General features: G+C 32.5%; 2 protein-coding genes across 2 annotated transcripts; one reads left to right on the top strand and one right to left on the bottom strand.

Moving 5' to 3' along the window:
• Positions 1 to 3,708: 3,708 nt before the first annotated feature.
• On the top strand, positions 3,709 to 8,543 carry LOC7459231 (calreticulin-3). The gene is made up of 14 exons (XM_002325873.4): positions 3,709 to 3,876; positions 4,505 to 4,612; positions 4,930 to 5,122; positions 5,892 to 6,150; positions 6,287 to 6,343; positions 6,441 to 6,488; positions 6,685 to 6,771; positions 6,856 to 6,913; positions 7,036 to 7,103; positions 7,219 to 7,311; positions 7,417 to 7,473; positions 7,576 to 7,671; positions 8,034 to 8,063; positions 8,343 to 8,543. The coding sequence occupies exons 1-14, from the start codon at positions 3,777 to 3,779 to the stop codon at positions 8,352 to 8,354; spliced, it is 1,266 nt and encodes a 421-aa protein (XP_002325909.1). The 5' UTR covers positions 3,709 to 3,776; the 3' UTR covers positions 8,355 to 8,543.
• Positions 8,544 to 17,320: 8,777 nt separating this feature from the next.
• LOC7455215 (uncharacterized) lies at positions 17,321 to 23,953 on the bottom strand. Its single transcript, XM_002325442.3, has 8 exons — positions 23,573 to 23,953; positions 23,421 to 23,483; positions 23,235 to 23,330; positions 21,154 to 21,201; positions 19,699 to 19,770; positions 18,468 to 18,526; positions 17,862 to 17,949; positions 17,321 to 17,766 (listed from the first exon to the last, which is right to left on the bottom strand). The coding sequence occupies exons 1-8, from the start codon at positions 23,870 to 23,872 to the stop codon at positions 17,617 to 17,619; spliced, it is 876 nt and encodes a 291-aa protein (XP_002325478.1). The 5' UTR covers positions 23,873 to 23,953; the 3' UTR covers positions 17,321 to 17,616.
• Positions 23,954 to 26,527: the final 2,574 nt, after the last annotated feature.

Here is a 26,527-nt window from a genome sequence, read left to right as displayed (position 1 = left end):
CGAGAATTATTCACACATGCACTGCATAGTGCAGAGGTAATTAGTTTTATCTCCGCACAGTGCCAATCACTTAAAATGCAAATGCAAAAAACACTGGGAGAGAAGAGACACGACTTACCTGGTCTGCTGGTGATCCTTTTTTTTTCAGTCCTCCGTTGTCTGCGTTCGTCTGGTGTTTTCCTGTGTCTTTGTTCTTTCTAGTTTGTTTTGCTTTCGTTTCTCTTCTCTCCTTCTCCTTTGTTCTGTTTTTCTTTTCCTTTCTTTCATAGTGACGAAAGAATGAAAGAAAAACCCCCTTTGTTCTCCCCTGTTTTCTGCGCTGTTCTCTCCTCTCGATGACTCTTCTTTTTTTCGTTTCCTTGCCCCGTTTCTTTCTCCTCATTTTGCCTGCATCTCTCTTTTTTTTTCCCTTCTCCTTTAGGTCTGTAGAGGAGGCATATATATAGTTTATACATGGCTCTTATTAGGAAATGAATATTACATTAGTTCTAAGATGTAATCTCGGGTGATCAAATAAAGAAAAATAGGACCAAAATATTCTGATTGATATTTAGATGATTCCAGTGATTTCTTTCCAGTAATTAGAGGATGATATGGCTCCTTTTTGTCCTTCCATAGCTGGGACCGTGAGGCACCAACTGTTTCCTTTGGACTGAGGCAGGAAAAACGTGGTCTGCAGCTCCAAAAATCAAGCATGATGATAAAGAAAACTAGCAGGAATTTGTAGAGAAAAGGAAATAATTGCATACGGGGAGGGGTATTGTTCAAAACACAAATGAACAATACCATGCTAATTAATTCCTATGTTGTTTCATGCTGCAAAGTCTCAAACGGTGGTGTTTTTTCTTGTGAAGAGAAGCAGAATATAATCCAACATGACGGTCAGTAATAGAAATTATTATGATGTTTTCTGATCCAGTCCCTGTTTTTTTTTTAATTCCTCCAACGAAACCGATTCACTTTCCCAAGTTTGAAATTTATCTTTAATTAATCTGATAAATCCTTAAAATATTAAATCAGGTCCCTCGAATCAAGACCTGAAAAACTCGAGCTGGAATCCTTCTTGCGGTAGGATTTTCGACTTTTCCACTAGATATTCAAACGAGAATATCTTGAGTTTATGATATCAAAATCAAGTGATTCAAAAGCCCAAATTCATCAGCACGTACAAGACTAAAACTTCCATGAAGGATTCAAAGTGAGTTTAAATCGTTTTGAAAAACAGAATTGCAAAAAAAACTCGGGCTGGAACCCTTTTCACGACAAGATTCTCTACTTTTACGCTAGAAATTCAAAAGAGAATATTTTGAGCTTTTGATATCAAAATCAGGCGATTCAAAAATTCAAATTCATCTACACGTACAGAACTTCAACTTTCATGAGGATTCAAAGTGAGATAAATTCGTTTTGAAGAACAGAATCTAGCCGCAATCTGGTTGGTTAAAAAGATCTCCTAATTTGATTTGAAAAATTGACAATTCCGAGCATTCCCATATGACTGAGAGTCTGACATAAGAACAGTGGGCCCTAGGACCCAATAAAGGTACAGATCAATTCTTTAACATGTCATGAATGATAGAATATAGTTAGGATATTCAGATATTGCGCGAAACCAAGTCAGAATCAAAGTCTAAGTTGGAACAAAATTGGTATTACAATAGAATCATTTTTTAGTGTAAATTTTAAGGGATTTATCCAAACTTAAAAACCAGATAAAGAAGGGATGAGTTTAGCATCACGAAGACTCCTAATTAATCTAAGAATCCTGATGATTTCGGCAACGAAGGGGAAGGATAAAGAAAGCAGAAAACAACTGAAACAGGGTTCAAAAAACATTCCTTCCTTCTATGCTTTTGTCAATTTTTCATCAACCATGAACTAAACTCCTGCATTTGGTTCGAGAGGGATACACACCATCTCTAGCACGTGGGGTTCAAAAATGAATAACAACAAAAAATGTATTTTTTTGGAATATTTTGTGTTATTTTGAAAAATATTTAAAAAATTAGTGGCAAAAAATATGTTATGACAACTAATATATCCTTATTTTTTGTGGTAATAACACAAATGTTTTAGATAATTAGTTTATATTTATTTGTTAAGATATGAATTTGCACAATTGATTTATATCTCGAAAATTTTAATCTCATACCAAAATAATTAATATAATATGTTAAGTCATTTAATGGTAGATATATTATTTACTTCATACAATTAATATAATTTTTGAAATATTCCTTAATTTTATTATTTTGGTGCTATTTCCACTCTATAATTTGTTTCCGGCTAAAATAGCCTAATGAATATGTGTTTTAACTACTATTTAATATTAGTTTCTTAAGAAACTCCTTGTAATGTTTCTTTCAAAATAATAAGATTAAGAAATATTTCAAAAATAAAAAAGAAATAAATAAAAAATATATTTTAAAGATTTTATTGCATCTTCGGTATTTTTTGTACTTTATACTATATTTTTTCTTAAATAATATATTTTATAATATCTAACTTGTCAATATCTATAATTACCATATTTTTTTAATTTCTAATGCAAACATTTAATAATGTAGTCCTTATATCATAAAATAATATTAAATTATTAGTTAATTGAGTGGTTCCTGAAATCTAATTGGCCAATTTTATCTCATTGGCTAATTGAGTGGTTCCTGAAATCTAATTGGCCAAATTAAGTGGCTCCTGAAATCTAATTGGCCAAATTGATCTAATTGGCTAATTGAGTGGCTCCTGAAATCTAATTGGCCAAATTTATCTAATTGGCTAATTGAGTGGTTACTGAAATCTAATTGGCCAAATTGATCTCTCAATGCATCATTTTGTTGTCTTCCTTCCAAACTACAGGCGTAGAAGAAGACCAAGAAAAGGTCAATGAAAATGACGGTCAACTAAGCTGGGGGACGACCCAAGTCTTTCTTTCCACAACCCTTTTAGAAAATCACCCTTTCTTTCAATAAAATTACAACTTCAGTCATTTGCCCAGGAAATGGGCTGCTCCTGTACAAACCTCGGCTTTAATGGTAGTTTCTTCGAAATGAGCTCCTTCTTTCTTGGAAATTGGACAATGCAACGTCATGCTCAGTTCTGATTGGCCAGCAACAATAGAAAGGTCAGACAAAAGTGAGGCCACCTTGTAATTAATCAAGCAAAACCAGGGCAATTTCCCAAATTTGTAAAATCCAACTAGACGACGTCGAGTTAATTATCAATTATTCCCTGTATTAAAACAAAATTAATCAATTGGTCCTCTTGGTTTCCAAAACTATATACTTAATCCCTATATTATTCTTAAATATGTTTAAAACTTAGTTATTTCGTCATATTGTTTTCTTTTTCCAATTTATTTTTTACTTTTTCTTTATTCAAGAATAAAAAAAAAGTAGATAAGATGAAAAAATAAGGCATTTAAAAATAAAATAAAACTACATCAAGGATGGTAAATTCTAATCGAAAGGTTATTTGATTATTTTTTAAAATATATTAAAATAATATATATATATTTTTTTAAAAAATATTTTTAATATTAATATTTTAAAATAATTAAAAAAAACATAATCATTAGTGAGCCAATAGACCCACGAACACGACATCCACACCACCTCTCCCACTTGAGACGGCAAGACTAGCAGTCAGGCAACTACATAATAATTGCATGGAATGGCAAAGCCGTGAATAAATAGAATATAAAGGGCAGTAATTTGAGGGTCCTTCTATAATTGGAGCTTCGAAGCCCAGACAGACTAACACTGAGCAGCATTTCCGCAATGACGGACTTTGCATTAGCTATCAGTACTAAAGTTTTGTTATTCCTATGCGTCATTCAGTTCTCAGTTTCAGAGATCATTTTTGAAGAGAGATTTGAAGGTAGCTTCTTCTTAATTTCTTGCCACCTTTTTTCACTACTCTGTTTTGCTATGTCACCAGCTAGCATCCAATCCTAATGCTAGCTACTTCTAGTTAACCGTTAAAATCGTCATTCACTGTTTTGTCTTTTCTTTGGGGGTCTAGCATGCTGTCATTGTGAAATAATTTTAGGATTTGAAGTGGGATTTGGATAATAATGATACCCTTTTTCTTTCGTTCTTTCTACTGTAAATTCAAGTTGTGATTTCCTTTGTTGGTGTAAAGTGGTGTTATTTTAATTTTTTTGAAGTAAAATGTTCTTTTTCTTTCTTGTTTTCTATTTGGTAGCTGAGAATTGTTCATGGAAAAGAAAAGAAAAGAAAATCTGACATTTGAGGGTGTTGTTTGTTTTGCAATCAGTGAATACTTTTCTGGGCAAAAATTAAAAATAAAAATGAAGTCAACAGGCTTTCTGGGTTGACTTTAACTAAAGTGATTGTACACTGCAGAGCTTTAAAGAACCTCCCCTACTTAATTAAAAGACTTATTTAAGTGTGAGAATAATTCGGTGATTGTTCGTAGTTTAAGATGACCTTGTTATGCAAAGAGTTGGTTAGTATTAATCAGTGTAATTTTGTGTTGGAAAAAGATGGTTGGGAGAGCCGCTGGGTTAGATCGGATTGGAAGAGGAGTGAAGGATTGGCAGGTTCTTTCAAACACAAAGCTGGAAGGTGGCCTGGAGATCCAGATGACAAAGGTATCGTCTTTTCTACTTTTGGTCATATAGGATTTGATGAATTACATACTCATTTTGCAAAGTACAAAGCCATTAGAGCACAAAAAAGGGCACTGTGGCAGGAAAAATAGTGGACTACTTGTTCTTCTCGCATGTATTTCACCTATGCTGTTCAGGAACCTTATTGACAAGGTTGTCCTTGAGCAGTCTAGCAGTTGCTTAAGAATATATGATGGCATGTCGAATTCAGTTGGTTTCTTAATTGGTGAATCCTTTTATTTCACAATAATCAGTTGTTTGTAGATGATTATTCACCTCTTGATTTGGATATCTTGTAGGTATTCAGACAACTACTGATGCTAGGTTTTTTGCCATATCTGCAAAGATACCGGAATTCAACAACAAGAACAGAACACTGGTCTTCCAGTATTCTATAAGGCTTGAGCAGGACATTGAATGTGGTGGTGGTTACATCAAGCTTCTCTCTGGATTCGTGAACCAGAAGAAATTTGGTGGAGACACTCCATACAGGTTTGAATCTTATTGAATTCATTTCACATTATCTACACCCCATGTCTTTTCTCTGAGACATGGATCAAATATCTGTTTGTGGTACTTCATAAGATATCTTCGTGTTCAAGCTGCCCATTTTGCTACATTGCATTGTGAAAAAAAGTTAATTGGATCGATCATTTGGTTGGGCTCCATGTATGATTGCGTTTCAAACCTTGATTTTGTAAAGCTAGAATAACTTGTTTTTCATTCATGAAGACCTGCTTTTCATTTATTATGAATATACAACAATTTTAATTAAACATATATTTTTTTAAACCACAAGTGTTTTTAACCCTTTTTGTTAACCGCAATCGCAAAAGCTATTACAATACCAAACACACACCAATTCTCAATTGTATACTGTATAAATTGCACACATATCACAAACATTCACTTTACAAAAAGATAAATTGTGCAGAAATGTGTTTTGGTAAAATAAGAATTATACATTCCATCCATCTCTAATTTCTCTCAACCATTTACATGGGAAGGAGCACAAATGAATAAGCAAACAAAGAATCAATATCAACACGGAAGATTATTGTATGGCTTAACATTATGAAGTCAGGGTCAAAATACTTTAGGGCTACTGTAGGTTTGACAGACACCTTCTACTTTTTCATGTATTCTGAAGGTTTTAGTCAACTTTCCTCATGCTCGGAAATGTGTTTTGTTTCCTCTTTTCCTGCCTGTTGGTTTCACTATCATACAAATTTGTATTGATATCAAATTTTATTTTCTGCAGTTTTATGTTTGGACCTGATATATGTGGCAGTCAGACAAAGAAGCTGCATGTCATACTATCCTACCAGGGCCAGAATTATCCGATCAAGAAAGATTTGGAATGTGAAACGGACAAGTTAACTCATTTCTACACCTTTGTTCTTAGGCCTGATGCAAGTTATAGTATCCTGATTGATGGTCGAGAAAGGGATTCTGGAAGCATGTATACAGACTGGGATATACTTCCTCCCCGGAAAATTAAAGCTGTCAAGGCGAAAAAGGTTTGATACATAGAGATTCCATATCCTTAAAGAATTAGAATGTTAAATTGAAATAATATCGGGTTGTCCTCCTCCACCATAGCTAGAAGATTTTGAGGGTATACATCCTGACATATTTCATTCCCATTTTTAACAGCCTGCGGACTGGGATGATAGAGAATATATTGATGATCCTAATGATGTCAAACCTGAGGTATAAAACTTTTATTCTTTCTTTCTTACAGAAGATGTTATTGTAATTGTAGTGAATAGATTACTTAATCCTGTTTTCGGGTATCTTGATAATGCAGGGATATGATTCAATTCCAAAAGAGATTCCCGACCCCAAAGCAAAACAGGTTAGTGGGTTACTTACGGGTTAATGTCTGGATGAAGTTCGAGGATATGAATGATCCCTGGCCTTTTGATGCTGAGCCATCTCTAAAATTGATGTGCTTCACCTAAATACCGTTTTATTTTAATAGTATGCAGTACTGTTATGGAAAACAGAATATATCAATATAGCTAATAATTGCATTTTGTTTCCCTGATTAGCCTGATGATTGGGATGAAGAGGAGAGTGGTCTATGGAAATCACCTAAGATACCAAATCCAGCATATAAAGGACCATGGAAACTCAAGGTGTGTTTATTGGCCTTCTAGATGGTAGAAGTTAAAAAGTTTAAATGCATATTCTCATTGTTAATAAAGTTTTCTTATCTACAGAGAATCAAGAACCCAAATTATAAAGGGAAATGGAAGATTCCTTATATTGATAATCCAGGTATTCTTTATGCAGCCATTCATGGAAAGTAAATAACTGTAATGCTTGCCTGAAAACTTACCTCCTCAGAGTTAATTTACCAACAAAGAGTTAGTTATATCTTTCTTTGTAAATGTCACCAGAGTTTGAAGATGACCCTGATCTTTATGTGCTTAAGCCAATAAAATACATCGGCATTGATGTTTGGCAGGTGAGGATTAAGCATCTTTTTTGTTGATTTAGATACGAGTTTTATCTTTATGATGCAGCATGTGATATTTTGTTATTTCTAAGATAAGTTGTAATATTATGTGGTGTCATTGCAGGTGAAGGCTGGCTCAGTTTATGACAATATTCTGGTCTGTGATGATCCAGAGTATGCAAAACAAGTGGCTCAAGAAGTTTTAGCTAACAGGGAGGTGTGTCAGTCTTTGGCCCTTTCCGGAGAACAATGACTTCTATTATTGTGGAGTTACATTTAAGATGAGTGGTGGCTAATTTGTGTTTTCCTTTGGTAATTTCAGATTGAAAAGGAGGCCTTTGAGGAAGCAGAAAAAATTAGAAAAGCTCGAGAAGATGAGGTAATTTGCTGGGTTATTTGCTCATAACATTACCCGAGCTTCATCAATAAGCTTTTACCATAATCGAATATTTCCAAGTAATTCGAGAATTTACATGTACAGGAAGCTCAAAGAGCAAGAGAGGAAGGTGAACGGAGGAGAAGAGAAAGAGGATACGATCGACGCCACCGAGATAGACACAGAGATAAATACAGAAGGGTATGCATGCTATATGCTTGAATCTTTTTAATCTATGTGCTTAGAATATTTTTCTAGTCATTCAGATTTCCTTATACTTTCTTACAAGAGTAACATAGTCCCGACTCGCTCGTGAGCAGAACTGTTGTTCCTTTTACTACTTGCATGGCTATGTCGATTAAACTTGCTGAAGATGTTTGGCTCTTTCCTGGATTTTTATAGTTGTTAAAACCCTCTGAAAACTACCAGATGTTTGATGTTGATGATTTTTCTGAAACACTCGGTGTTTATTGTGTACCTTATTATGATTGTCGTGTCTAGTTATGAGTGCATGGCTTTACGCATAGATGTTAATTCTGATCAAAATGTTTCATTTTGCGCAGCATTACTCCCGGGACATGGATGATTATCATGTAAGAATCAATCTTGCCTTGAATTTCCCTTTCTCAAGCATATTAAATCAAAATACAAAACACTTTCAATTGACTTGTATCGCTAGATTCCCACATTTTACTGAGTTTTTTCTATCAAAACAAATGCTTAGTATACTGAGAATCGTTCAGTTATTTCACTCTACTGTCCACATTGCTGGATGACTCCTGGATTTGGAAGTCTGATCATTGCAATTGTTTCTTTCTTCTTTATGATCCAATATCATCGGCCCCACATGATTGTTTTTATCTGGCATGCAGGATGAGCTTTGAAGAGGCTTTCAAATTGTCAGCTCTCTCTTTGGACAGCGCTATCAATACCTGGGAATGCGAAATAAAGCCACAGTTTTACCTTTGGGTGGGGTGGGGTGGGGGGCAGCTTTTTCTTTCCTCATTGTTGTATGATTTTCATTTCTGAAGAAATATATATATATCTAGAGATACTAATTAATTGTTTTTGCATCTTCTTGACTCTTTCCTCGATTTATTACTCCACTGTGATTGTCTGATAGGTGAAGTCTTCACACAAATTGATATCCCACTTGACGCCTTATTTTTACGTGCGAAAATCTTGAGCTTTTAAAAGACTTTACTTCTACGTTTGTATTTGATTTCTCCGACAAGAGGGAGGGCCTTTTCTATTTGCATCAGCTGATCTTCTTCTTCGTCTTCTGCTTCCCACCATTACTACATCTTCTTTCCTTTCCTCGACGAAAACCAACAGTCACAGACACGCCATTTCTTCTTCCCTCTTTTTCATCATATTCTTCTCACCATTACCGCATCTTCTGAACAACACCCGACAGCACACTCTCTTTATTCTTCCAATTTCTTCATCTTTTTCTTATTGCCATTACTCTATTTATCTTCATTCTTTCCAACAGTCACACACGCCTTATAAATTACTCAACCATGTCTTAACAATATGCAGCGAAAACATGAAGGGTAACAAATATGGCAAGAGAGTTGTTGTGAGGATATCATAAACTAAAGCCAGTAAAAACAACTTGCTTACTTACTTTAATGATGTGATTAGGAATGGTAATATACGGATTAGATTTTGATATTATTCATATCCGAATCTAAAACTATAATTTATATCCAAATCAAAATCTAATATGTATGGATTTTGGATCTCTAAACCCGATCCAATCAAGTTTTGGATATCTATTTGGATATTCATTACCCGATTCCAACCTGATCTATGCAATGATTTAAATATATAAACTATATCAATATCACATAAGAAGTTTTGAAATAAACATCTTAAAATATTAAATTATCTATTTATTATTATAAACACAACTGCAATTTCATTGAAATCAAACCATTATATTAAATTTTCTATTTGTTATTATAATTACAACTACAATTCCATTAAAATCAAATCCTCATTTAGCATTCATAGAACTTTAATCTTCCTTTTATATCATAAATGAGTCATTTTACAAGAGAACAATATACATAAATAAATAGTTGGTCATTAATTTATAAGTTGTCTTCATAAAAGTCATAAAAAATAATTCATATGTTTTTATAATATAAGTTTCATACCTCCATCTCTATTAATATTATCAACTATGGTAACATAAACATCTGAATCTAGTGTCATCCCATCTAAAAATAATATATATATAATAAAAGTTTGAATTTTACTTCAATAAATGGTTGAAATGTATATTAACATAATATAAAAAAAAATATTTACTAAATTACCTTCAATTTCAACAACTCATAACCATTTTGAGCACACATCAATGTGGTCTTTGAATAAGTTTACTATGATGCAAGTTCAATAATCTATTGGTAGTACTAAAAGTACACTCTGAAACAATAATAAATACAACGATAACCAATAAATACCAGTAATGGATTGCAAGACTGAATATTTTCCTTGAACCTTCCACCATGATAAAATGTCAAAGTCATCATTTCTTTGCAAAACCTCTTTATTTAAATGATGATCCAATTTAGTTCTAACATATAAATTTTTTTCTCTTTTCATTGCTTCAAATTGTTATCAAATTCAACTAATGAACTACAACTTGAATCAATAGAGGTATCACCCTTATGATTAAATATAGATGGTTGAAAACTACCTCTCTTTTTCTTCTAAGCATAAAAATCCATCAAATCATAATAAAGGCGGTAAATCTTCTCAAAGATATTCATATACTCTACAAAGGTAAAATTCAATCAAAGTCATTTTGTATTATGGATCAAGTATAGCTACAACTCTTATTATCCCACTAATGGAACACAAATATTTATATAAAAAAAAAAATCAACATATCTACTATTATTTTTATACTACCTCAATTGGAAAACAATTTTTTTTAACAATTTCAATCTAATCTAAAAAAAATTAGAAAAGTACAAATTAGTTGTAGGATACTTTGTCGTAAAAAATAATTCAATGACCTCTTAAAACAACTTCAATCTATCATAAATTACACTGGAGTAAGGAACTCTTATATTAAGAGCCTTTTTGTTTAAGTCGAGCAAATACATTCTTATATATTAAAGCAGTTTTAAGTATTGAATATGTTAAATTCCATTTTATTGGGTAATCAAGACCTAATTTTTTGGTTATAGAAATACAAACATGATGGTTGTTTCCTTAAACTTTTCCTCTCTTGTTAGTGAAGCTATTTAATAAAATACACTCTTTCTAATATTTTCAAGCACACTCTTAATTATTTCTAACACATATTTAACTATTAGATTTAAAATATAAGCACAACACCACATATGAATAAATCATCATTTAATATCAAAGAATTAACTTGTAATTTGTCCTTAAACTCAGGTATCAAGGCATCATTAGTTATGCAATTATCCAATGTAATTGTCGACAAGTTAGTATTAACATTCCAATCCATCAAAGAATCAATCAAAACTTTAGCTAGTATTTTTTTTTTAATATGAGAATGGTACGTAAGCAAAGCAAATTAAAATATGATAACAATTATATAAACAAAATTATTGCAAAAGCTAATAATAACATATATTAAATAAATTTTATTTCAATATGCAATTTACAATTTCCACTCATCATCAATAAAGTGCATTGTTATAGTCATGAGCCCCTTTTTTTATTGCTAGAAGTCTATATATCAGTCGCATTGACACTCTACTAATACTTCTCTCTAACTTGTGCATTGCCCTTTCTTTCTAATAATCATAAATTTTTAAAATGTCAATTTTAATGTTATTTTTTGTAAACAAAGGTTAGAGGAAATTTGAGTTCCTTTGAAATCCAACATGCTAAACTATGAAAAGTGGGTACTCATGTAAAATAATAACATTTACACACGCTCTCCTAGAACTTTCTTGATATCTAACCAATTTCTAACTCTCTCTTTATGAAAACTTTTTTATCCAACATTTTTGTTGTTATTATGAATCATGATATTTGCTTCTCTTACAAGTCCTATAATGGTTACACAAATAGCTTGTTCTAGATTTTGATTTTTCACTAAACATCTTAAAATAATAATTACATTATACCTTAACATCCCTATCAATATATTTCTTTATAAAACTCTCCCACATAAAAATATTGTTTTCTAGTATCAATGTTGAAAAATAACATATATTCATAACGAAAGCAAGGAGTTAATTGGACATTTCTTTCAAGCTCCAAAAAAATATATTCATCGGGATTGAAATAGATTGCTTTACATGTCAACAAAGGAACCACCAACGATTTGTTTTGACAACACGAGTCAAAACAATTTTCCTCTCTTCAATAATTCTTCAATATCAATATTGATATAAGCCTTTTATGTGAGGAAAAATCTCTTCTCACCTTGAACTCTCTAGCTTGTTTTTTTAGTTCAAAAACTCAAACCATTTAGAAAAGAAACATTCTCTTAGTTTTTAATTGTCATTACTAAGAAAATTAACTCTTCTTATTAAATAAGGATAATTGAGAGATTTTTTCACCCTAATAAGATAAAACTTCTTATTATTATGTCAAATTGTTTGATAATTTGACTTTTCTTTTTCTTTTCTTTCAATCCAATTTGGATCAGGCCTAACCATAGACACCCAAATACAAAATAGACCCAAAAAGTCCAACATCTCTCACACGCATGTGGTTGGGATGACCTTTCATAACTTATACCTCACATCGTCTTATAGTCAATATTGTTCATACAGATAAATGAAAAGTGTGACTGTCAAGTCTCGTATAATTTTAGAAGCTCTACACTAGTAACCTGTTGGAGCCAGCATAAAGACATCAACTCGAAAGATATAGTGACTCATAGTGTCTTAGATCTTTTATAAATTACATAAGTTAATAACTCAAGTCCTTCATCAAGAGTTTCACTAACCTCATAAGCATATTATCGATACAGTACTCATAATTATGTTGTAAACCTAGTAGCAACAAAATTTGTCAACAATAGTACCTCAATATAATTAAAAATTCTTCCCTTCCCAGTTATATCATAAAGATAAACTGTTTTCTTAGCGATGACTCATAAGGTCAAATCAATCATGATCGTAAATGACATACTAAAATGAAAAACATTGATCACGCAAGATCGAATCAATCATGATCATAAATGACATACTAAAGTAGCAAACATTGATCATTCACCTTTATGATATAGCCAAAAGTAGCTAAGGGTGCTAATTGAGAACAAACTTTAAAAATATTGTTCTCAAGGACTCACATGGTAAGGAAACAGAGATCCATTCACTCAAATTTAACAAAAATGAGAATATGTAGTTCTTTAAATATTTTACAAGTCTTGATATGGTCATTTCTAAAGTGTCTAATATGAGTTCTTTAAGCACTCTCATGCTTAGCACTAAATAATTGAATTCATACCTAGCTTTATTTTAGGCTAATATAGATTGTGAGACAATCCATATATGATCACAAAAAAGACCTTATCTTGGTCTCTAATCAAGGTGGTATTTATATATATATATAATGGTGTCACATCTCAGTGGACATTATAGTGGGGGCCTAAATGTACATTACGGATAATAGAGAGTCGTCACCTAGTAATTAGAGAAAATTAGGGATCCTGAAAGCTAGTATTAGTTCAAAAGATTCAGGTAAAAGGATTAATTATGCTTAAAAGAAAAACGATGTCACCCTTTCAACATCCTTTCTTATGAAAGGTTACCCTTACTATGTATTTTCTTCTAAATTTATCTTTTTAATTGTCATTAATTATCCTAACTGTTCCTTTTATTTTATTTTTAATCGTCTTGAAAAAAGTTGATGTCGATCCCTAAAAATAAGAGATGCATCGGATTGATCATTTGTGAAAAATCCAGCATCAATCCCTTGAAAGGAGGTTTGTTCAATAAAACAAAAGAGTTTGACATCAGTCCCCAAAAATAGAAGACACATTGATTTGATCATTTGTAAATACTTTGCATTGATCTCATAAAGCAAGAGGTTTGTTCAATAAAAAATTAATATTGAAAGTTTGAAACATGGGCATATTCTTTTTTGTTCTGAAACCAAGAATAACTTGATATAAATGTTATGTTATTTCCACTCATACTTTTTTTACAACGTTATTTAAACTGTAAAGTTAGAATTATATTTTGATAGTTCCGACAACCGACCAATATGTGTTTGTTTGTATGCCTACAAAACGGTTGACATATAGGGGGTTATCATGCCCAGATTAGGTTCTTTCTTGTTGTGTTTGTTATGCTAGGAAGTATCCTCCTATATGAGATGTATTCATTCCAAACACCCCTAATAGAGTGCTTGTGATTGTAGAAGTTTTTCGGATATGCCTCTTTAGTGTACATGTCTATGGATTACTAGACTTATTCTAATGTAGATCATTCTATATATGAGTCAACTAGTCAAATATGACCTATATTGTACCTATTTTTTACCCCTAATATATTTTTACAAAAAAATAAAATATTTATATTTTTAAATTAGGCTGGTTAAAATTTCTTAGGGTTAATTAAACAAGACATATTTTTAAGGCACACTAAGGATGCAATTAAAGAAAATTGGCTGTAATTAAAAGAATTAAAGGATCAAGGACCAGAGTTATCAAATTGACATAATTTAAGAGGTCATATTAATTCAATCAAAGGCTTAATTGAATATTTTTTTATTTTCATAACTAATATTGACTCCAATTAAAAGTTTAAAAATCCAAGGACAATTTCAAAAAGTTAAAAAAAGGTTAAAGGGTGCCTTGGATTGTGACCAAGAACCCAATTGAATATTTTTTTTTTTTAGTTTCGATTTCATCCCATATTATATAATTAAAACTCGTGAAGGGTCAAATCTAAAAAGACATTGATATTTGGGGACCATGTTTTGTCTTTTTCATCAAAGGTAAAAACTAGAAACCCTACCCAACACCTTTATCATTTTCTCAAGCAAACCTAACTAACCATAGTCATTTTTTTATTATCTTGGCATTATTTTTTCTGATTTTAAGTGTTGTTCCCTTATGATCTTGGCATCATTTTGTATTTAGTTGTTTCTCTTTACATAGCAACAAGTCTAACCTCATTGTCTTTTACTTTTTAATTGTAGTTTTCATTGTCCCTTTTTGTGCTCTTTTACCAAAATATACGGTCCTCATTTTTGTTTTAAGCCTCAACAGTGTAGATTTATACTTAGAAACCCTAGTTCTTGTCTTCTGAGACTTAAGCTTAAGTTGTTTCCTATTCCTCTATAAATAGAACCCTAGTTTTAAGGTTTTAAAGGGGGTGAAAAAAAGGAAAAGGGCAAATAGACAATAGGAATTAACAATAGCAATAGAGAAACAAAACGATAATTAAAGGTATTGATAGATAAAGAGAGGTAAACCAAAAGGAAACTTAGGGTTTTAGGTTCTGAGTCTTCATTTTATCAAGTCTTAAGTAGGGAAGAAGAGTGAGAAGAAGACTAGATCATTACTGTTAAAGAGGCCTACCTTACAGTCATTCCAACCAAATCCTTGCCAGACCATCTAAGTATAAATTGTTGCTCATGTTGTTACTTCTTTAAGCTTCTATTTGCTTTTTGTTTTCTTAGAGTAAATGAAGTGATATCAAGAAATTAACTTTTAAGAAAAAGGTGAATTTTTGTATTACCAAATGGAAAAACATATTCCTTTTAGACAAACTAGTCAAGAGTAAGAAATAGTAAAGTAATAAATTTACAATAATTAGAACCAAAGATACCATATAGTTAAGGTTATAAGATTGAAAAATCTAATGAATTACAAAGGTTTATGAAGATTGTTTTATAGGAAAACCTAAGGAAATAAGAACTACACTTTAAAAAAAAAAGCATTAAGATAAAAGTATAAAGCTTAAAAAATGAATTACAAGAGAAAAATATTTATATTGGAGTTGGTAAAAAAAATGTTTCTCTATTTATAGAAAAATAATAAAATTAATAGCCAAGTAAAGCAAATGAGACTATTTAGGAATATGAATTTAACTAAATTTGGTTTTTCTAAATAAAAAATAACAATGTACAATTTAAAATGGATGAAATTATCCCCGCTCCATATTTTGTTTAGCACATTCCATAATCTACTTTTATTATTTATTAGATAAAATAAAATATTCTTAATTAGATAATTAAATTTTTGACAAATAATATATGTAAGATATTGAAGTTGCATTTATATTTAAAAAAATTGTAATCAGGATATTCAATTTTATTTCTTTTATCATTACCTGTCACAAAATTTAATTTCTTCAAAAACAAATTGGTCGTATTATATTTTTCTAATTAAAGATTTTTTTATTTTAAAATATTATTCATTAATAAAATATTTATTTTAAAAAATATAATAAAGAAATTAAATATCTTCAAATTTTAAAAATTTTATATATTTCTTGTTTTTTATCTGAATTAATTTTTAATTTTAATAATAAAAATAATATCAATAAAATTTGTTATATCAAAATAAGTTACTCTGTATTTATATTAAAAATAATAAATAATTTAGTATATTAATAAAACTTGTAATAATATAAATTTAGAGCAAGGATAAAAAAAAATATTGTTGTAGAAGCTAGATTAGCTAGCGGGTTGATTCAAGGTTTTGATCAATTGGATTGGAAAAAAAAAAGAAAAAAAAAAAAAAACTGGATTAATTTACAACACGGGTTGACTCAATTAAATCATTAATTTTTTTTATATAATTTTTACCGAACCACGTTGTTTTAACTTATGTTAAGAACAATTCTTGAATCAACGCAGCTCAATTGAAGTTAAGCCTTCCAACCTAACTCAAGTGTTGCCCTCCATGCGGTTTTTAAACTTTGATAGAAGCACCTTGGAAACATTGCATCAAACCCGCTGAATACGGCACTCCTTATCAAGCTCAAGTATGTCTTGATGTTGTTTATTTTGGTCGTTCATGTTCCTCAAAATGTTGATTCTAGTCGTGGAAAACAAAATTCTTACAATTTAGCCCAATTACTAACGATCAATTGGAGAATTGCGAGTGTGATCAGATTTAAATCCCACCCACCTCATGAAATGGCTTTGGCTTGTTGTAGCAGTGTTGCTGTTGGCAATTGGAGGGAAGAAACATGTAACGATAGCACGTCAACAACCCTTGTGTGCTGCAATGCGCTGCGATTGAGCTAGCTAGAGACCAGTAATAAAACAGGGAGTCTAGTTTTTATTATTTATTTAGGGAAGTTAGCTCATCATGCCTTAAAATGTAGCAAGGGAGAACACAGACAGCACTAGAAATTCTGACTCCATGGTATTGGTATTGGATGCTCAAGAAGGCCCCCAAAAAAAATATTTTACAGCGAATTCACCAGTTTAGAAAATATGGATATCAGGCTTGTGATAATGTATTTGCTTATCGGTTTTCCGACGCAATAACTCATCAATAACGGAGAAAGAGGAGAGACTAGAAATTTGATCCTGACAAGAAGTAAAGGAGCCATGACTGGTTGTGCCTCTCACCTGCCCAAAAACTGAAAGTCCTGTTTTTGCCCCTTTCTATTCCCCACAAAACATTTCGACTCCATGCATGAAATACCCTTTCTAGCAACAATTTTGCTACCATGAACATGTGCTAAATCACTGGGATGTCACAAGGAGAAATGTTAAATGCAAAAAAGAAGAAATCTCTATTGTCCCTTCCTGAGAAGAGAATTTCGATAGCATAAACGAGTCATTGCATCCAAAACGACCCTCCATTGATTCGGTTATTTCGGACAAAAACCAAATGCATGCCAGAAGAAGTTAAAATCATTTGGGCAACAAATAATAATGCAGTAGAACGAGCTCTGTATGTGATTGGATCGTTTGCAAAAGAAAATGTTAAAATCAACCATAAAATTTGACAATGTGCTCTACGAGTAATTCCTAAGCCTTCCCTGCATGACAATTACGTTTAATTTCCTAAAGTACAACATGGATTCAAATGGAAAATAAGAATCGGTGACTAGAAAATTTACAAAACGCTTGCAGTCCCCATGCAAGAGATGCAAATCTAAGATCCCATCGTAAGTTCCACCGGTATTGGGATATTGAACGCATGCATGTTGGAAGGACAATTTAACTCCATCATCGTCTTCTCACAGCAGGATTGGGCCCACGCTGGATTGCTGCAGCTGGCTGAGCACCTGATTGGCCAGTAGCTTGTTCCTCAGGCAAATTCATCGCTTGGGTCATGGCATTCATCACTATGAGTCCAAGAGGGATCAAGTACATCCACTGAGAAAATGAACCTCCATAGGTTAAAATTTTATTCTTTCATACGTATAAAAATTTGCAGTGTCCAAAAAACAATCAACTAGCAGAATACTTACATATTTAGCCCAAAAGGACCTTTCTGGTGGCGGTACGTCTACACCCTCTCCTTGTTCTCCTGGCAAATCTTCAGCAAATATTGGAGTTCTGCAAAAAGTATATACAGAAATAATAACAACGACATTTTGAGATAATGGGCAAAGCAAGTATAAACAACAAATGCAAAAACAAGGAAAGCAATTTACACATCAGTGGGTGGTCTCATATCCCTTGGTAACCTTATATTTTTGTTTCTCTTATACTTCTAACTACAAAAATTTTAGGACTGCGCCATAATAAGTAGAATTTACTCGAAATAAAATCAGTCACAAGGGTACAAGACAGTTTTGGCTGATATACTATTTCTTTTCTGATCATTTTGTAATTAAGTGTTTTGAACCACAGTTTAAGTTAAAAATAAAACTCTTATTAGCTTTACAATTTGGAAAGTTGATTGCTATAACATGGTGATAAATAGTAAACAAAGCACACCAGAAGCAAATTCTCCTTGCATCTTTCAAGACTCGCTTCAAAAAATACCACACAAAAAACAGTGTATGCCCCAATATGAGGCATGTCTCAGAAATGCAGAGTGCAAAGAAAAATATGCAAATACTTAATTTTACCTTGGTGCCTGCTCACTATTCTTCAGAACCGTATGAGAGTTGAATGACCACTTTGCAGGCTAAAACAGAAAGGACATAAACATCTGTATGAGAGATTATGCAACTGGAAAAAATTAAATATGCCCTCAAAACCTCCATCAATCCTCAGAATATTCCAGAGGTTTCTTGCAGTGTTGTCAAAGGCGAAAGGCGCTAAAAGGCACCAAGCCTGTAAAATGCCCGAGGTGCTAGGCACATGCCTAGGTGCAAAAAAATATATGTATGATATTATATTATAATATATAAATCTAAAATATATATATATATATATATATATATATATATATATATATATTAGATCAGTAGAAAATCAAAAGACAATATAAAATACCATAACAGTCATATAAAGTTACATTTTCACCCTTAAAACAAAATAAGATAATTTAAAGTAGTAACAGTGTTGTCAAATGTGAAAGGTGCTAAAAGGTGCCATGCCCGAGGCATTAAGTGCTCGCGTAGGCAGCATGTCGTTGAAATTCATCACCTGAGGCTAATAAAGGTGTTGTGGCCTCGCCTATAGGGCTTAAGCGAGAGCCTAAGTGCCTTTTGACAACACTAGTTCCTTGTCAATTTGATTAAGGAAATTTCTCATTGGGACAAAATAACATGAAAAATGTGATCCACTATGAATGGAATGCTTGGCGAGCATATGACTTCTCAGCACACAAGGACTCAAAAAATGCTAAGAGGAGGGAAGTGACAAATATACTGAGGCTGTCCCAATGTACTTCTTAGAGGAAAAAAGTAAAAAATTAACTAGTGTTTTGGCAGGGAAGGAGCATGCTTCGGGTACTCATCATGGGATACTTGGTAGGCTATGACACAAATCATCAAGCATCTCCCAAGATCTCTGTAGAAAGAAGCCACCAAAACAGGGCCTAATTCCATAATCAAGAAATTTGAGAATGCAGCTGCAACAAGTCGTATGGCCAGGAGGTCAACATTTCAACTATCTGTAGGTGTTTCAGATATTTAGTAATAGTAGTATAATTCACGAATAGAAAAGGGCTCAACTAGGAGGAAAGCTACGAACTTTCCCTTCAACTATATGCTTCCAGTTCTGAAAACAATCCTGATGCTCAAATTATGGTCTCAGTAAAGTCCTCTGTCTATGTGAGCAAATTAGTTCTTGTAGTTTGCTTTGTTACAGTAAGAAACTCTACAGAAAAAGGAAAAAGAAATTCTAACTTACAAGTTTCAATTGCCGTGGGTAGGGACATGTCCCAGGGGAACCATAATTGACAGCCAAGATATTAACACCTTCCTGCAACAAAAGATGAAAAATAACACCTTTCTGATTATGAAATGCACTTGTACATTGCAGAGAAAAAATATTCCCTTTTATTATGATAATTTAAGTATGTTTTTATAGCCTTGGTTTTCACAGGGCAGTAACAAGATATACATAGCATATTCCCACATACACCACAGTTACCTCATATGCTCACATCATCATGAGAGGAGAATTAGTAACTTGAAAATCCCTTGATTAGGTTTTCTTTTGAAGTACTCAAATTTCCTCAAAGACTAACTTTACCTGCTTATTTTTCACGATAGAAACTAATTTTATAAAAAAAGAGAAGGGATGAAAGTACTAAAAGGTAAACATTCTATAACGGTGTAGCATATCTCTCTTAGAGCCTAAGAGCACCACTGGGAGAATGAAACCAAACTAAAAAAGAAATCTAATCAGAGACAGAAGCAACTAAAGAAAGGAACCAAAAGTGTCATTCTACCTTGCAAAAAAATTCATGGACAATGTTTGATGCTTAAAAACCCTAGCATTCAACTCAAGACAAACAATGAATCTCAGCCATAATAGCAAAAATGCTCAAAAAGCAGACAGCCCTTCCACTTTTCTATTGAAGTAAAAGCGGCTCACTAATCATATCTCATACCATGCACACGATCATATACGCGCACCAACATATGAGAGGCATGAAACCTAAAACATTTTTTAAACAATAGCTTCAGTGAACTATTAAATTATCTCATACTCATGCAATATGATTTTGTTTGATTGAGAAATTAAATTGTTTTTAACGAACAATTTATTTTCTTAAGCTCCTTAAAATTAATTACCATTTATAAGAATCAGAAATCTACTGTTACCTGAGTTGATAGATTAGTAAGAAAGGCCGTGCCAAGTCACTAATGACGAGTAAAAATTCAATGTGTTTAATATATGGAAAAAGTAGCATGGTTTGACCTATTTAAATTAAAGCATAGTCCAATATCACATTCACTCTAGTCAGATAGGATCGTAGGCAAACTAAGGTTACTGACTCTCTGGTTCCATTTCAGTGCACAATTGGAGAGTTCATTGAATTCGAAAGCCAAGAAAAATCTAAAAATTAATGCAAATAAGATCGTGTGCAAGCACAGGTGTATATTCATCAGCGAAGACTGAAAGCAAAAACAAAGGATTACAGCGTCCAACACTGACTGAGAAAGATTTAATGCATGAAAATACATATTTACTTCAAAAGAGAAACATGTCATAGAAGAAGCTCCTGAAGAGAAAAATGTTTGAGAAAGATTTAGTGTGTGTAAACCCATATTTACTTCAAATGTGAAACATGTAACAGAACAAACTCCTGAAGAGAAAAGGCAGGCATGAATCATTAATCAAGGAGCCGAAGATTACCGTGTGTATAACAAAGTGCTCATCCAAGCCATCCCGTGGAAGACATCTCTGCAGTTGAAGAATAATGAGGGTTAGAGCTATATTGAATTGGAATTTCCATATGCAATAATCATTAGACAAGAGAAACACATAAACAAAGGTGTGCAAAATATGGGGTGAGTATCATATACATAGATATATGATAATGTGGTGCCGCATCTATAGCCAGCTCTGGAACCCTTCCCAAGTCGTTAAACCTAGGATTTGAAATTTTAAATTTAATGTGAAAAAAATTGATGCTAGATATGCTCAGGATTTAATTGCCAAGAATTTCACGAAGCAACATTAGATCGCACAGAATTGAAAGTGAGGATTCATGTAGCCTACTTTAACATTTTGAGATTTCAGCTTATATGAGGTTAGATGAATTGGTTCATTAATTGGACCTTCAGAAGCATTTAGAGTCTTGGTACACAGTGTTCCATTATGCCTTACTGACATACACCTATAGCACTGCAAAGAGGAGAATCGTCTGTTTCTTATTTGAATTTTCAAATTTACAATTTCACGATACAAAAAACTTTGGTAATCTCAAGTCCAAAGCATACGCTTTTTTCTTCATTACTACATAAGATTTGAGCTTCACTAACGAATAGCATGGATAAGCAAATAACATTTCAGGAATTCAAAATCATACAAACAATCAAATATCCCCATCTAGAGAACAAATGAAATCACAAAAAAAAGGAAAGGAACGGTTTAAAGGATGCATCTAAAAACATTGCTTCGATAAAACTAATTCTTTATAACTTTGTTAAAATTCAGTCAAGGAAAAATGTCTATTGCAAGCCAAACAGCACAATTTAGTGGTACTATTTCCAGCATATGAAGACAAAAGGATGATAGAAACCAGATAAAACTAAGAATAGCTAACCATTAGAGAGTATTGAAGAAAGCAGTTGATGACTAAAGAAAACTCTTGGGGCTGTAGATCTCTATATCCCAAGCCAGTAGCCTTGAAAAGGTTCTAGACCCAATGCGGCAAAATGCCTTTTGCAGAACTAGACAAACATACATGAATAAAGAAGCATACACTGCTTTAATGTTATTTTCTTGTTTTTCCCTTTTATCTGACTTTTGGGGTTTTAGCGACACATATCCATTTGGTTTTACTTACATGCAAAGAGGGGAAGATGGCAAATTTGAGATTGTTCCAGAAACAAGACCCTTCAGTTTCTTTCAAGATGCGCAACCAACAGCAAAAAAAAAAATTGTTTTCGAAATTAGAACTTGTGTCAAGGAAAGTATTAAAAAAGCAGTCATGGGTTTAGAGAGAGAGAGATACAGCTTTTGTGGGTTAGATACGAACTTAACAAAATCATGAAAAAAGGAAACTCAGGCAATGGAGGAAGATATGACTTGAAAACTCGGTACAGAGTGCGTTTGAGATGTCCAAAGGTCTAAACCCAAAGCTGTGATATCAGCAAGAACAACAACTACGGGAAAGAAAAAAGAACAACAATCAAAATCAGCAAATTCAGCATGTTAGGGAGGGGAGAGAGGCAGAGACCAACAAGAGGAAAAACAAACAGTTCCGGGTAAAACCAAAGCAATGTGAAGTAATTAGAACAGAACCTTGAATTCTTTTCACATTTCCTTCCTTTTCTTTTAATGTAAGGTGAAGGCTGGTTCTAGGGCCCACAAGCCTTAAATCCAGAGATACTGGAATAGACATGACTCAGGATTTTTGTTAGAAAAGTATTTGAGAAAGACAATATAGTAACCATTAAATATAGTCCTCTGCTAAAGATTGAGGGTTTCACAATTTAATGGCATAAGCAACAATAATAGAGGATTGATTATTCATACCAGCGCTCGCCTGATATGCCTAATGATCTAGGACAGCCAGTCCATAAAAGGGGGTTTGTTATTCAAATAGAAATTAGTAATTTGAAAAAACACGAAAAGGGAGGAAATAATAAGCTAAAGTGTCAGCTCATCTTTCATATTTAAGCAAGCAATCACAAAGAGTACAAATAATTCCAATATCATCCAAAAAGCTTTAGAAAGAATAAGAAAAATAATAATTTTGGGTAACTCACAGCCCTGACAGATGATATGACAAAATCCTTTCCAGGAGGGTTCAAAACATTGGAAGGCAATCTTATCCTGTAAAACTCATCGTCTTCCAGCAATTTCTGCAAAATAAAATATAAAAGAAAAATCAAACTAACTTGCAAGGTGCGAAATAAAAAACATCAAGAATATTACAAAGACGTCGGGATTACTTGGAATTTCTGTTTCTCCACCTCCGTAAAAGAATTTCTTGAAAACCGCAGCTTTGTTAGTGTCTGCATCAGTTAAGCAATGGATTTGGGCTTCAGAATTCCCGAGATCTTGAAAATTAAATATGGAAAGAAGAAGAAGAAGAAGAGCAAACCTGAGCACCGTGACTCCACGTTTTGAGGCGCGCTGAGAAGGTAGCAGCAGGGAAGAAATCGGAGTCGCCAAAGGCGTGTTCAAGGGTTATTTGGATCTTTGAGTCCGAATCTGAATCCGAATACTTCACTCGGTTGGGAGTTGATCTGGTGGGTACGACCGGATCAGGGATTCGTTCTTGAGGTTGAAGATTCCCTCCCTCGAGGCCGAACTCTTCGTCTAGTTCATCGGATTGGAATGCGTGAAGAGATGAGATTACAAGTAACAGAGCGAATACTTGTAGCAGTGCCGCCTTCTCCATTTTTTTTCCTTGCTTGCTTTCGGAGAGTTAGAGGAGCGAATTTGTTTGGTTTTGAGTTTTCACTCTTGCTTTCTAGTATTGGCTAGTTATATTAAATAAACAAAAATCTAAGAGCTATTGGTTTCACTGTAGACCAATCACAATGATTTGTTCTTTTTATCTTTTGTTTATTAAAAAAGTATTTTTAATTTATTTTTTATATTATATTTATTAAAAATTTAACTTTATTTTAATCTATTTTTTATAAAATGATTGTGATTTATAACAATATTTTAACATTGGAATGGTGCTAAATTTTACTTGGAAAAAAATTCAATTTTATTATTTACAAAAATAAAATGAAAAGATCAAAACTGACAATGAGGTAATTAGGAGGGTTTTTTCTTTTAAGTATTATCATCGAGTGATATTTTGAGAAAAACAGTCTATAAGATTTTTATAATTTTAGTTTTGGTCATTTTAATTTGAAACTTTTACATTTTGGTTTAAAAACTTATTTTATTTATTTTTCATTCCCTCAACTTAGAAGATGAAAGAGAAAGTCACCGATAAAAATTTAAAAGTGAAAAAGTTGTTGAATGTCGATATTCATAGCCGTTAAAATACAAAAGTCGAGAAGTGAGAAAGTTGTTGCATATCGATATTTAAGCCACAATAATAGGTGATCTTAGTGTTAATAAGTTGGAATTCTTGAGAGGAGTTCAATGGAGTTAAGTTTTTCCTATCAAAATGATGGGAAAAGTAGATTGGGGTTATTAATTTTTTTTACTATGTTATTTTTTATTTTTTAGAGAGATTATAGGTTATTTTATGGTTGGAAAAAAGTTTTTAAAGGCTTTTATGAAGTGGACCGCTCCATAAAAAAATTAGCCCAAACATGTAGGCTTAGGATTCTAACCCTAGGCACACCTAGGCTCCGAAGTACTGGTCAGGTGCACGAGCTTAAACTATCAAGCCCAGCATCTCTTAGGCTTTTATTTTTCATTAATATTTTTATTTAAGTTTTAATTAAAACTTTATCTCTTATTTTATTTTTAGATTGTTTGTGATGTAAAATTATCCCCTTGATTGCTAATTTGAGTTTTGAAGAAAAATTTGCAACTTGACCCAATAAGAACCTTGTTTTGGAGAACTAAAGTTATATATAATTGATTACCCCCATCCTATGTCTATAACGAGACGCGAACAAAAAGTATAAATCATAACAAAGTTAATCAATCATTCGAAAAGTTTGCATGTTCAATTAAGAACTTGGTATGAGAATCACTTAATTACGCAAAGAGAAACAAAGCTCACAACATGCAACAACGTTAAAGAGACTTTCATAAACTGAAAAATAATGTTAACAATTGGTTTATATAGTAGAAAGCTAACCCTAATTAGACTTAATGGACCCAAACTTGATAAATAAATCTTTACACATTAAAAACCTAAAATAATAAAATAAAACCTAACCCAAATAAACTTTTAAATTTTATAGGCCCTAAAATAAATTAAAAGATAAATAAATAATAGCTTAACTAATTAAAACAAAACCAAAGTCGAATTTTGTAATCTGTAGGCAGAATTGAAGCCCAACTTCAAATGAATGGTTCTCTCTAGTCTTAACTAATTATAAGGTCTATCATATATCATTGGAAATTTGTGGTTGTCTACTTTACAATGCAACTAGAATCACATCAAAATTCATTTTATAGCTCTATTTATGGCCAAAACATTAGTGAAAGGTCAAAACTAGAATATTCAAATCTTCTTATTTCAATCTTTCTGTAATCTGGATGCTTCCCTACAAGACCTTCTTGAACATTAATCAAATTAGTCAAGGATTGTTCTTCATTATTTGATATCCTCTTAAAGTCCACCTTAACCTATGTATCTTAAAGAAGTCCATTAATTGCCTCCTAATGGATCCAATGGAACCTCTAATGGATCTATTGGTATTGAAGTTAGGATCACATTATTCCCTCTCTCCTTAAAAGAATTTGCCCATTGAATTATCATTTACATCAAACAAAGAAAGGTCAAATACATTAAATTAGGGGTGTTTAAAAAAACCGATCAACCGAGAAAATCAAAGAAAAATTAACCGAAAAAACCGAACCGAGATAAAAAACCGATTAAACCAATTTTTAAAACCATAAAATCTAACCGGTTTAGTTCGGTTTCAGTTTTACAGATGAAACTGGTAAACCGAACCGGTCAAACCCAAAAAAAGGTATAAATTACCCTAACCCTAACTTAACCTCCCTCACAAAAAGCCGCCACATAATTTTCTCATTCTTTATTTTCTTTTCATTTGCTCTGCGCCTCATCTCCCTCTCATTCTTTCCTTTTCCTATTTGGATCCTCTAACCCAAAGCTCTCACGACTTGTTCTACTTTCTAGATCTCATCGATTTTTCTGACTCCATTAGTTCATGCAGGCAAACAATGGCTGGGTGTTTGGAAGAAGATTAACATTACGGTTTGTTAGTTGAGTTTTATGGTAGTGTAATGGCTTGGTTAATGTGTTGGTGTTATGGTAGTGAAAAGGAGAAAGAAGGGAGGTTGTCACAAATTTTTTAGAAGAAAAAGCTCAACATAGGTTCTTTTATGGGTCTAGGAATGATAGGTTTGTGGCTAATATTGAGAGAGGTATCATTGTTGGAGGAGAAAT

Source organism: Populus trichocarpa, chromosome 19, assembly GCF_000002775.5.
Source record: "Populus trichocarpa isolate Nisqually-1 chromosome 19, P.trichocarpa_v4.1, whole genome shotgun sequence".
Taxonomy (NCBI): domain Eukaryota; kingdom Viridiplantae; phylum Streptophyta; class Magnoliopsida; order Malpighiales; family Salicaceae; genus Populus; species Populus trichocarpa.
Note: the sequence above shows the minus strand (reverse complement) of the source record. Positions and strands in the feature narration are given on the sequence as shown.

What these genes read in the sequence shown, in the direction of transcription:
- LOC7455215 (XM_002325442.3), bottom strand. Translation starts at nt 23,872, where the DNA reads ATGGAGAAGGCGGCACTGCTACAAGTATTCGCTCTGTTACTTGTAATC. An exon ending in TGGAGAAACAGAAATTCCAA is followed by an intron (nt 23,331 to 23,420) that starts GTAATCCCGACG and finishes TTTATTTTGCAG; the next exon opens with AAATTGCTGGAAGACGATGA. An exon ending in TCATATCATCTGTCAGGGCT is followed by an intron (nt 21,202 to 23,234) that starts GTGAGTTACCCA and finishes CTTCAACTGCAG; the next exon opens with AGATGTCTTCCACGGGATGG.
- LOC7459231 (XM_002325873.4), top strand. Translation starts at nt 3,777, where the DNA reads ATGACGGACTTTGCATTAGCTATCAGTACTAAAGTTTTGTTATTCCTA. An exon ending in GGTGGAGACACTCCATACAG is followed by an intron (nt 5,123 to 5,891) that starts GTTTGAATCTTA and finishes TATTTTCTGCAG; the next exon opens with TTTTATGTTTGGACCTGATA. An exon ending in CTAATGATGTCAAACCTGAG is followed by an intron (nt 6,344 to 6,440) that starts GTATAAAACTTT and finishes TTGATAATGCAG; the next exon opens with GGATATGATTCAATTCCAAA.